Source organism: Phaenicophaeus curvirostris, chromosome 1, assembly GCF_032191515.1.
Source record: "Phaenicophaeus curvirostris isolate KB17595 chromosome 1, BPBGC_Pcur_1.0, whole genome shotgun sequence".
NCBI lineage: Eukaryota > Metazoa > Chordata > Aves > Cuculiformes > Cuculidae > Phaenicophaeus > Phaenicophaeus curvirostris.
This window is the reverse complement of record NC_091392.1, coordinates 120,114,320-120,127,333: the sequence shown is the minus strand read 5'-3', so window position 1 is coordinate 120,127,333 and position 13,014 is coordinate 120,114,320. Positions and strand designations below refer to the sequence as shown.

Genomic DNA, 13,014 nt, shown 5'->3' with positions numbered 1-13,014 from the left:
CCACATAAACTCTGTGCTCTACTCTGACCCTGCACAGTGGTGACAGCAGGCACCAGGCTAAACAGGCACTGCAGCCAAGAGACGGAGAGTAGCAAAGCCCTGCTCAGGACCTTCGAGATCAATACTTTTGCAAGAGGCCAGCGCTGTCCAGAAAAAGCCAAGCGCTAGCTTGGGAAATGCAAGATAAATAGGCAGAAAAAAGGCAAGCAATTAATCCTAGAATCCCATCCCATCTTTCTGACCACTACATATGTGAGGGGGAAAAAGAAAACAAGAGTGGGCAGGAATATCCCCAAATATCCATGAAAAAAAAAAAAACCTAAACCAAAAACCCAAAAAAACCCCAGGCCTCCAACTGATGTGGGTTGTGGCAAGTCTGACTCAGAGCAGGACTTGCCTCCCTTCCCGCGGGCTGCAAAGAGGTCCACACGGAAATGCAGCTGCTGCCGCGTCACCTGAATGCTTGTGCTTGTTCAGCTCCCACCCCGGCAGCTGCCTCCTCCTGCCTGCCAAGCCAGCAGCCGCCGTGCTGCTCGCCACCCGAGGCAGCTCCAAGGGGCAGGCTGATCCTTTCCCGGTAGGTGAGATCCTCCCAGCTCGTCTCCTTGGGGCTTTTGTTTCTGCGCTGCCTGGGTTTTCACCTCACACACTGGGTGAGCAGCTGTGGCTCCCTGGAGGACTGTGGGAAGGGCTGGCTACCACACTGCCGGCAACGCCGGGAGGTTATTGCTCAGCTGGGACCCCAGCAGAGATCGTGGCTCCCACCTCCGCCATGGGTCCAGGCGAGCAGCACGATACCCTGAGGTTGCAGGCATCCCCATGCTCACAGACCAGCTGCGCCCCGGAAAGCCAGCATGGGTAATGTCACCTCCAAAGCAGGATGAGGCAGGGACCTGGAATTGTTTTGGGAAAGCCACATCCCAGCTCTCATGATTCGGAACCATAAGTGAGGCTGCAAAGAGGCGACAGCCAGAAGAGTCACCAGGGGAACATTTCCAGCAGCCACCACTTGGTTACCTAGTCAGCAGGCACTGACCAGGGGACAGAGGGGTGACAGCTCGGTGGTGGCTCGCCGTGTGATGCATGACTCCTCCCATACTAAAATCCTGGGTTAAAAAAAAACAGAGAAACAACCCAGAAGTCAGCATCCTCAGTCTTCCCAGAGATTTGCAGGCACAGGCAGCAAATCATCCTGCTGTTAGACCGAAGCTTCATGGGAGCACGGGGCAGAACACTATGCCCTGTTACAGCCCACTTCTTGGGATACAACTAGCCTCCCAGCAGCAGAAATTGCCATGTTCGTAGGCACTGCTTGGGCACCAGGAACAGCTGTTCCCAGCCCTAGAGCAAAAAGAAGCTGCAAGCAACAGGGAATATTTTTAATACTCCGAATATCTGCTTGTTTTTAAGAAAAAATCTGAGGACTAGTCCTGGGCAAGAAAGACAGGCTGGAAGTCTGAATCTCCATGCTACCATCACACACAGGGAAAGATGTCCTTGCCCTAGCAAACTGAGAAAAAGGGGATTCAAATGTTTACACTTCAGTGGAGCTGGAGGAGCATCAGTAAAGTGATCTGAACGATCTCCAGTGCCTCTGCACAACGAATGAGGTAAGGCAAAATTTAATCAGGTTTATGGCTTTATAACGGCTTCCGAAACCAAGAGGTTTTTCATAGCCATGGGGCAACTGAATCTGAATGCTTTTGGGAACAGCGTGTACATCCAGAGCCACCTCTTCTTTCCCAAGGTCAGGCGTTAGAGAAGACTGTCACTGCCACAGGAGGCATTGCAAGGGAAAGCTAGAGCATCCTTACACAATGCGGCTTCTTGTTAGTGACCCTCGTTTAATCTCTACAAGGTATCTCTTTCTGGAAGTACAAAGGGAAGCAGGTGATGGGCAGGGATGTTTGAGCAGATACCATGCTCGTCAAGGCAGCACATAAAGCAAGGGAGTTAAGAGTCAAAGCCCCTTTTAAACTAAGTTTTGATCTCCTGCTCCACAAATCCTTTTGGAGAACCTTCCCCAACAATAAGCATCAAAGTTTGGGGTTTTCTGCCCTCAGAAAATCCTACTGAGGGGAAAAATGGGCTTTTCGCAGAAGGGAAGTTGACACTTCAGCCTGTGACCATTTCAGAGAATGCTAACCAGGAAAACTCACGGGCACAGAATAACCTGGACTCAGCCCTTTCCATGGCATAGGACAAGAGGACCCACTCTCCTCATGCTTCTCTCTTTTGAGGGGATCTCAGCTAAACTACAGGTTAGGCCAACCGGAGAGTGAATGTCTACCAGTTTGATGAAGCTCCCAGGTCTGTGAGGGAGGAGCGAGCCCAAACATCCAACTTGGAGCTCCCTCTCCCAGAAAGAGCCTTCCCTTAAAAGCAGGGATAGGACTTGGAGGGGTATGAGCAGGAGAGGAAGGAAGAAAAGTATTTGCAACTTTTTACTTGAAAAGCTGAAAGAGGAGACAATGGATCCCTGCTGTTCCCAGAGGAGAACGGGATTCGTGAGGAGGTGCAGGGGACACGAGGCAGACTGGACACATGAGCTGCATGCTGCTATTCCTTGCCAGTCCTCCAATGATGCTACAGCAGGAAACTCACAGGGAAGGGGAAAAGCGGCACAGACAATGTGCCTGGAGGAGCTGAGGACAGTGAGAAGAGTAACCTGTTCATCTGGAGGAAAATTTGGCAGATTCCCTCCACAGGCTCTTCCCCAGGAGAGGGAATGGACGGAAAAGGGGGAGAGGATGGGAAAAAGGAGGGGGAAAGAAGTAGCCTGACACAAGTCAAGGAAAGCTGATACACTTTGAGGAAGCGACCTCTTAGGACAGAGCTGCTGATAAGATCTCTGCCAAGGGGCTGGGGATTGGGGCCACAAGGTTTACAGGACATGCCCGGGACGAATCAGCAAAGCTTCCTCTTTGGGAGGAGGATGAATTTTGTTCTTGAGCATATGCCCTGGGAAAGGCAAGGAAACCCAGCAGGGCTCAGGGTGCTGGAGGCGTTGAGTTCCCGAGATCAAGAGCTGCTAGCTGTGCTGATGCTGTTTGAGAGGGTCACAGCTCCTCAGATCCTATGTGTGGTTAAACACTCTGACGCCAACTAGCAGCCTGTTTGCTCCCTCCCTCTCCCAGAAGCATGTCCACATTGTATGTCCCACCCACCTCTCCTCTTGAAACATAAACTTTATCTTCGTCTTTCTTATGAAAGAGTATTTAAAGCCAAAACATGCGCGCGCACACACACACGCACACACAAACACATAGTTACACACACACATACACAAACACATTTTCTTGTCTGCCGAATATCAGCTACAGTGCAATTCTTAAAGAGGAGGTGTCAGTCCTTAAATAAATGGACATCTACAGAAATATATAATTTAAAAAAAAATGCTCTCAACAATTCCTTAACATCGGTGGCAGCATGCGTCACTGTAAATGCTAAAGCCGGCTGGTTTCCCTAGTAGTCTCTGCATACCTTGTTCATTGTCACTTGTTTTGAGGGACTCTTCAGACCAACTTCTATTGCTTTTGGCCTCTGACCTTTTCTTGGTGTGCCTTTCTTCTGTGAAGTCTTTGACCTTTGCAGTGGCCTCTGGCTGAACAGCCTCAGCTAAATCTTTCCTGCTTTGCCGGCCCAACTTGCCGGACGGGGATCTCTCTGGTGACACCTGCTGCTCCCATAGTTCCCTAAGATGCTGCAGGTGACGCTGCTTTTTGGGATGGAGCCCTGTTAATTCAATGCACACCTTCAGGTTGGTCACCTCATTACAACTGGGCTCTTCTAAGTGGTTAGAGGAATTGTTTGTCATTTCCCTCTCAGGCCAGTCATCTAATGGAAAAATAACTAAAAATTAATCAAAAAGCCCCCTCAACTTAAAACAAAAGCTACATTTCACTTTCGGGGCATATAGTCTCAGCTTTACCACCACACTATGCATTTTAAATGTTCGCTCATTAAGGGTTACATGCACTACAGTAACTTGCACTGCTGTGGCTACAGTGTCCAATGACTAGTGTTTTACCCTTATATGCCAAGATTTTTATATATACATATATATATATACACACATATATATACATACATATATATACATATATATAATATTAAGTGAAATGACAGTGCTCACATTAGTAACTATCAAGTTCAAAAATGGAAACACATTAAGCCAAAGGGACGTTCCTTTCACAAGACATTCCTTGAGAGAGACCAAAGCAAAATGCTGTCTTACCTTTGGAGTTCTTCTTCTTTTTTGCTTTTGATATAAGCTCATCCTGCAGTTCATCCACAAAGTTTTCATTTTGGCTGCCATCATTTTGCACTCTCTCACCAGAGTGTTTACGCTTCCTGTCCAGACGGGGACATGGATGTTGGCCAATATCTTCTGTTGGCTGGTCTTCCGCTTTTTCATATATAGAATGTCTCTCTAAATAACATTTCTCATTTGAGAGCTCTTTTTCCTCCGGAGTTTCAAGAAAGTGACCTTGGTTGTTTTCTGTACTAGTAAAGTTACCTAAAAACAAAGAAAACAAACACCACAAGGCCCAATAAATACAAAACAATTCATTGTGAGAAAGCCACGCTCTCTGATCTCTTCAATGTCATCTCCACCATGGCTTATGGTTTAGGAGGCATGCAAATAAATACAAAATCTTACTTCAGAATATATCTTCTCTGGTCAGCCTAAAGCAGCAGGTTTCTCAACAGCTAAGTACAAATCGCCCAAAAGCACAATACATTGTGTTGTTTCCACATCGATTTAAGACGTGCAACATTCACAATACTTGTAGCCATAGAAACATCACAATATGCTTTTATAAATGAAGAAATACCTTTAGATATAGAAAGCATAGACCCTTTTCAGAAAGTGACCTTGCTCCCCAAAACTGTGGGTACATAATAATCCAAACTTCACTCTGCAATGACTTTCTTTTCAAAAATATCTTCTGATGATAATAAAGTCTTAGTCTCATTAATTCATAATCCTTCCCCAACTTCTCACATCAAATTGCAGAGTCTGACTTAAAAGCATTCATCCCTTCTTCTAGAGGTACAAATGGGACACAGAGCACACACACACATACACGGGAATACCACTAAGAATAGCTGTCATATTTTGCAAAAAGCACTACTTGAATCCAATGTCATAAAAAGGCTTCCTCACTTCAAGCAACCACCCAGCCACTATACATCTCCCGATCTTTGTCACCTCCTTTTAAAAAAGACCTCACTTTTTTCAGTATTTCCAGCAGCAGTGACCAGGTGACATTTTAAAAGCTTACTCAAAACTAGTTTGACAAACTAACCTAAAAGCATATTGCCATACTTGCCCTAACTTCAGCTTCACCTCTCCAAAACAGTTCCTTCCAAATTTAGAGACTGCTTAAGCAATTTTAAATGGGATGCTTGACTTAAAATGGCACTTAATCATCATATTGAATAGGTACTTTTTCTTGGGTTTAAACCAAACTAGTTGAGGGATGATTAGGCAGACACGCAGTACAAACTGCAACACTGTTAATCAGCCTTCCATTTACAATTCCCACAAACCAGTTGGTTTTCCCATGCATTTTATGGCTCTCCTGGCTGACCACAATACTGTTTTCGCACGTCTGCCACTGTTTGGCAAACTGTCTGTATGCTCTGTCCTACTTCCCCATAGCTCAGTCCCTTTTCCTCTTCGTCCTCCTTGTCCTTTCCTCCTTCTCCCACTTCCCTTACTGCAAATGCATCTGCTTATTTCCTACCTGGACTCCAGAGAGCTGTTTCCCTTCCCTCCCACTGCTCCTTCCCATCGTTACTCAGCCTCCTCCCCGATACAGCCTGACCTTCAACTTCTGCTCTTCCACCTCGCCAGGGCAGATGTTGGTCCCCTGCAGCCTCCTCTTCCCACCTGCTCCCTCTGAGACTCACCACACCAGCACCCAGGCACTGGCAGCCCCTGGATGAAGCCTTCTCTATCCCGTCTTATTTTAAGAACACCTTCTCCGACCTCTGCCAACACATTATGGTTTTGACTCCTGTTGTCCGCAATGGAAGGGGGACGACGACAGACCCTGTCTGATGAGATTTTTTTTCTCCCTCTGAACTTGGAAATGGCTCCATGTATCACCAAAGGTTCTAGAGATCTTTGCGAGCACCAGAAGAGTCACCAGCATCATTTGTATGCTGTTTGGGAAGCTGCCTGCAGGGCAGCTTTATAAAACAGCACATTTTAGAAGAGCAAACTTCAGCTTTCTCAGAGCTTAATTGGGAGGGATTCCATGGGAAGGTTCCGTGGAGGATAATGGAGCTAGCAAGTGCTCGATGTTTTTCAAGAACACTCTCTTGGAAGCACAATAACGGTTCATCCCCTTTAAAGGTAAGCGAAGCAGGAGGAGCAAGAGACCCCCATAGCTTAAATATGAGTTTCTGAGTGTGCTCAAAACCAGAAGAGAACCAAAAGAGATGGAGGAATGGATGAATACTCATCGAGAACTACAAGGACATCGCCAGTGTTAGAAAAGCAAAAGCTCAGCTCGAATTGAAATTGTCCAGAGATGTCAAAAACTACAGGAGTTCTTTAGGTAGGGAAAATACAAGCAGAAATAGAAGGAAAACATTGGCCTGCTGCCAAACAGGAGAGGTGAATTGGTTCACCAACAACATTGAAAGGCAGAAGCTCTCAAGACTTTCTTCACCAGTGCGCTGTTTGGCCCTAGGCCTTGGGAACAAAAACTCAGGTTGATGCAAACACAGGCCTGCCGTCAGTGAAGGAAGAGTTGCTACACAAACCATTACAGGAGCTTGACCATACAAATCGATGGACCCTGACAATATCCACCCAAGGGTGTTAAGAGAGCTGGCTGATGCTCTTTAAGAAGTTGTGGAGATCATGAAAGGCTGGAGAAGGCTAATGTCACCTCCATCTATACAAAGGTCTTAAAAGAGGAACCTGGAAATTACAAACCCATCAGTCTTACTTCAGTCCCTGGAAACCTATGGCACAAATCCTCCTGGGGACCATCACAAGTCAAATGAAGCACATGATTGGGAAAAGCCAGTATGGATTCACCGGGGTAAACTATGCCTGACAAACATGATCGCTTTCTATGACAAAATTACTGGCTCAGTTGATGTGCAGCAAGCGCTGGGCATTATCTACCTGGATTTCTCCAAGGCTTTTGATACAGTTTCCCACAGCCTCCTCCTAGAGAAACTCATAAGTTATGATCCAGAGAAGTGGTCTGTGCCATGGGTGGGGAACTGGCTGATCAGCCACACCTAGAGGGTGGTGGTAAATAGCTCCTTTTCAAACTGGTCACCTGTCACAAGTGGGATCGATATTTGGCCCAACTTTGTTTAATTAATCTTCATAAGTGATCTGTAAGATGAGACTAAGTGTACCCTGATGAAGTTTGCCAATTATACCAAACTGAGTGGACACTTCAGAAGGGAGAGCCACCCTGCAGGAAGACCTGAATAGTTAGGGTGGAAGAACGACAAGAACCTTATGAAGTTCAGTAAAGATAAAAGGAAGCCTGTCATATGAGGAAGGGCTGAGAGAACTGGGTTTGTTCACCCTTGAGAAAAGAAGGCTTAGGGGAGACCTTCTCACTATGTTCCAGTACTTAAAGGGTGGCTGTAAAAAAAGAAGGAGATTCACTTTTTATAAGGAATCACATGTTAAAAAGGAAGGGTAATGGGTACAAATTACTCCTGGGGAGAATCCAGCTGGGCACAAGAAGAAAATTTTTCACAATGAGAACAATCAGCCATTGGAATAATCTCTTGCAGGGTAGACTCCCCAACATCGGACACCTTTAAGATTCAGCTAGACAAGGTGCTGGGCCGTCTTGTCTAGACCACACTTTTGCCAAGAGAAGACGGACCAGGCAACCTTTGAGGTCCCTTCCAAGCTGACAGTCCATGATTCTATGATTTAAAGATATTTTGTCACAAAAAATCAAAACAAAAGCTGACTTTTTCCAGGTAAGCGAGACACTCAGGCCATTCTTCTATTTGGCGATGCTCCTCTCTGCAAGGCCGTCTGGCCAACACCTGCTCCCTTCAAGACTTTAAAATGCAGTTTGTCACACTTCTTTCAGCCAGCAACGTTAACATGTTCCAGAAAACATATATCTCAGGTTACTACAACTGTGTCTCTAAATCACCAGCGTCCCCCCAAATCAGAACAGATCTGGCATCATCCCAGGCTTGCACATCTGGGATAAAGATGCTGCCCAACAGCTGTAGTCTACACCCACACCAACAGCCCCAGTACTCCTGTTTCGCACGGTACAAAAGATGCTTGACCAGACACATTTTAAGTATTGCTTTAGAAATGCTTCTGTTTCGTTTAATTTTACATGTTTAATGCAGCCTGCTATTTTTCCTCCTTACATAAGGAAACATTGTACTTACATACTCAGTTTCCCCAAAGAGATCAGGTAAGGGCACACTCCGCCACGCTCCCGCTGTTTACAGCCTTCACATCTATTGCCATCCCAGGAACTACACGCCACAGTTCACACTGAGAGTTGTTAGATCAGGACAGCTTTCCTGCTCCTAACACTGTCTGGCCTGAGAAAAGGCAGGCACATCCTGACCAATTCCCGGAGAAGCTTTGGCAGGGTCAAAGGAAGTAGCAGGCTGTAGGCAGGGGGGGTGATGGTCTTAATCTTTGGGTCTTGCAGGAAACAGCAAGCTAATTCCAGCCTGCCACCACCGAAAGCAACCCACTGCAGATTAATTCCTCCTATATCTGCAAGAGAACTCAGCACGGCGATGCTGAGCTCTGCTCACTCAGACCACCCGTGCTTAAAAAAGACAAAACAACAAAACAAAACAAGGAGAGGAAAGACATTTGCTGTAACCTCGCTAACCGCCCGTCACAGTCGGCGTTGCGGCATTTCTCCAGGGCTCCACGTGCCAAGAAGAACAGCACACATCTATTGAAGTTCATCCAAAAAGCCCTCGCTGCCAGCAGCTCTGCAACACCTTTGCCTCCACTCTCCAGTCACATCCAAGGGAGACAGATCACCACCTCCTCGGCCACCAAGCCAGAAATCCCTTGCGAGGGTTGCCCGCCACATACACGCCTCTGAAATCCGTCCCGCTAGATGCAGTTAAGATCATTAGAGGAGCAACATCTCCGCACATTAATCCCAGTTGCGTAATCATCCTGCATCACCATAAGAGGACAGTGATGGGGAAGCCGGGGAGCTGCGCAGGACGTGTCCTTGCCTATCTGCTCCACTGCCGACACTGCCCCGCCTCCTCTACAGCCGGATTTTCAGCGCAAAAGAAAAAAGGTCAGTCACTGTTGGGGACACAGTATAACCCACAGGCTATCAGGCTCTCTATGCAGCTTCTACGGACTCATCGCACGCCCAGAGGTTTTTCCCCTTGGCACGGCAGCAACCGCCTCACAGAGCGCAGGCTCTATTAATATTTTACCACTGGATTCCACTCTGTCCTCGAACTGTTTTGCAAACAGCCCAGATCAGACACAATGTCTCCCCAAATTAAGATATAAATGTCAACACGAGGCACAGCAACGTAAGCATGTCTTCCATGCCCAACAAGGACAAGAAGAATTTATTTGCTTTTGTTCCCTCTTGCCATAGATCTACAACATCCTTTTCTCTGCCTGAGGAAGAAAACAAGAACAAAATAGTTGGAGTTTTCATATTATCATTATTCAAACAGTGACGAGGTAGCCAGAAACACAGGATAAATGCTGAGTTCTCATAGCAACACACCTCTATGAGTAAGGAGATTAAACTCTTAAACATGTTCCTTCCTCGAGCTTCCAGCATTCGCCAGTCTCACACCAGCTGTGAGAACCAGCACCAACAACTCAAACCATTTCTCACTGTTCCACACAACTAGAAACAAGGAAGAATTGAGAAGATGCTTCTTCCCATATGGTTTCTGCCTGAAGCTGCATCTCCTTAGCACACAGGTTGCAAACTCACAAGAAACAGCTACACACATGCACAAACAAGCTATCCAAAAAAAAACTTTCCTTCATTTTTCCATCTTCCTGTTGCTGTCAGCTGCTTGAGACCAGGCCCTCACAAGCAACGCAAAGAAGGAAACATATCTTAGTGTTTAAGTTGCAATTCTTTTGTTCAAATAACACGGCAGCTAAAAACAGCCTTTCCTCTTCCCTGGAGCAACATCTCATTGCGCTCACTTATGCAAGACACTCTTTATTCATCCGAGCAGGGTAATGACTATCCAAATGCTAAAACCCAGTATTCAGCATGAGATCACAACAACAGTAAGGAATTCTGTAAGTCACCTTCAGCATCCAGGTCTGAGTATCCCAAGAAGCAGAGGGAACCCAGTTGATTTCTTTTTTCCCTTAAAGTACCTTTAGCTTCTGAGCTTTCCACGTTTGTTTCCTTCTACTGAAGCCCATCACACTACATAAACAAGAAACCTTCACTCTCCCTGCACAGACTCTTGGGGTTTTTTATCTTTTTATTGCACTATGTCCCATTGCAAGAAGGTAATTACTGACCAGGGCAAAGGACATGTTTACTGTCTCCATCTTTCATTTGTTCGGGTATACACATAGCCTAGAGAGAAAAGCAAAGCAGGGGATTACCATGCAAAGGATCACCGGCACCTCGCTCTTACACCAAAGACCAACTCTGAAAGCTTTGTCACATTACACCACTTACTTTCACATGGAGAAACTGCTACAACTTCTTCCCCATGACCTCACGCCTCAAAATCAGGTTTTTAACCTATCGGGTTTTATTTTTCCCAGCTTAAGCTTAAACAGCTTTGTATCTATAAAATCAGATAAACAGCTAACTATGCTCCTTGATGAAGAAATTCACAGCTTATAGAATTTATTCAATCTTTCACACTTGGGTATGTTTTTTCAATACTGCTAGAAGAGCTTTGTTATGAACCAACATGCGATCATCACATGCCCGTATTGATGCGTGTGTCCGTGCCAATAGCTTAAATCACTTGATCTCTGAACAATCCTATGACTCATGACATATGCATCCCATAATATATCATGTTTGTGCTATGGAAATGCACTGGAGCAGCATTGCCTCAGCAACATTTACAAGTCACCTTGGCAACAAAGCAGCTTCACGGCTGCTCTCAGAATGCCCGGCAAAACCTAAACAAGATGGGAGAGAATTGAAGCACTCCTACTTTACTCCTTAGCTTTAATTACTCATTAATTAGCTAACACAGCCACCACCTTTAAATCAGGCCTTAAAAAAAAAAAAGAACAACAAACCAACACCACCTTTTCTACCTTTCTCCAGAAGGTATGATGAAGCTTAAAGAAGGCTCTTGGTATGGGAAAGTCGTGCACCACCAAGTCAGAGGAAAAGTTCAAGGAATCAGATATGGTGCCGTTGTTTGCTTAAAAAAGAAGTCTGTACACACGCTACAAAACTATGAAAATGAGCAAGTCCCAGGGCAAAAAGAAGTTTCCATCCCATCAGATGCTTCTGTAAGCATCACCTGCCTGGGTTATTTAGCCTTTTGTTGTTCCCAATTGTCACACAAGTAGATTTAGAGGAGCAGAGGGGGCACGCAGCTGCATTGGCCTGATCAGCTCCTGGGCTCAGCAGCAGGCACGGCTGCAGCCGCACCGAGGCAGCAGCAGAGGAGCCCTGCATGCCAGCTCCGGGCCACAATCACAGTTTCGGTTGTGGTTTTCCTCTTCCCTGCCAACATCAGGCAGGTGAAGCGCTCGAGGCGGGGGTCGTGCCTAACAGCTCACCGGTTTTGCTCCTAGATTCCCTACTCACACACATAAATGCACACTGCTTTGTTTTTAGCCAGCGTGGGACAAACTCTATGTAAAACAAGGTGAAATGTCTCTTCAGCAGCAAGAGGAGGCAGAAAAATGGAAAGGTTGCAAAACCATCACCTGTTTCCCATTCGAGAGCTTTAAAGCCGAACACACCAACAGTGTAGTGAGAAATTGAAAGGAAAGGAGTAGCAAGAGATAAGTAGCCCTGGCTCTCACTGGTGATGAATGAAGGGGAAGAACAGGCACAGCACATCGCCCCTTTGCTGGTTGCTTGGCGAGAGATGCATCAAGACTGCTGGCAGCTCAAGCCCCACCAGAGACCAAGTCACTACACTAGAGGCATTTAAGAAGCGTGAAACTTGGCTTCCTGATTTATCAGCTGCTATCTCGAGGGGCAGGAGGTGAACCACCACAATAAAAAACTTTTACTGAGACCTGAATCTGTACCGGTAAGTATTTGCTTCTGTATAGGCTGGCATACAGAAGAGGAGCTCCCTCAGCAGAACAGATCTGCGCTTTTATAGACAGTGAGCCAAACTCTGAAATAGCCTGTTAAGTCAGAGCTAATTAGAAGAGGAGAGGAACGAACTAACATAAGACTGAACATAATTTCCCTTCTTCCAACAGTTATTTAATAGCCTCAAACACGTTTCAGCCAGCAGATTCAAGTGCCAGAGACCTCACCAAACAATGAATGTAAGGACGCACCGTATTATCAGCCTCTTTCAAAGATGAGAAAAGGTGTTTTTCAGCAAACAACAATGTTCTAACACTATTCTTCTTCACAGTACCCACTCTCCACCCCAGAGCAGCATGCTCTGCAGCCCCAAGCTCCCTTACTCCGTCTGCTCTCTGCTCGTCCCTGACCCCACAGACCACTGTTCCCTTCCTCCCCCCGCCCCTGCCTGGCCAGCCCATCTTGCCCTGCTGCCAGATCAAGCTGGCAGCACCCCACAGCTGCTGTTCTTCATGCTTTACAGCACATACAGGGTGGATTTAAGGGAGGCCATCACCAGGGCACCCTGAGCCCTTTGAGGAACAAAAAGGTGTGCACGGGGCAGAGCCGGGGCGGCAGCCTGCTGAGCTCTTGGCTTTAGCATGGGAACTGCAAAAGCAGCAGTGCCTTTCTCCCCAAAGCTGCCTCAATATAGCCTGGAGAAGGGAAAGTTTGCACAGCTTCCAGGGGCTCAGCTTCCTTCTCCCCACCTTGGTACCTTCTCCACTTCCAC

At 46.4% G+C, this 13,014-nt stretch overlaps 1 protein-coding gene across 5 annotated transcripts in view; it reads right to left on the bottom strand.

Moving 5' to 3' along the window:
- Nucleotides 1–13,014, bottom strand: part of BCOR (BCL6 corepressor) — a 59,508-nt gene that overhangs the window by 19,283 nt on the left and 27,211 nt on the right. For 2 of the 5 annotated variants that reach the window (XM_069873341.1, XM_069873350.1), the window contains 2 exons: nt 4,238–4,519; nt 3,484–3,837 (listed from right to left, as the gene is read on the bottom strand). In XM_069873341.1, coding sequence (XP_069729442.1) covers nt 3,484–3,837; nt 4,238–4,519 — 636 coding nt within the window. The remainder of the gene's footprint in view (nt 1–3,483; nt 3,838–4,237; nt 4,520–13,014) is intronic. The other 3 variants (XM_069873359.1, XM_069873368.1, XM_069873377.1) reach the window with 2 other exon arrangements.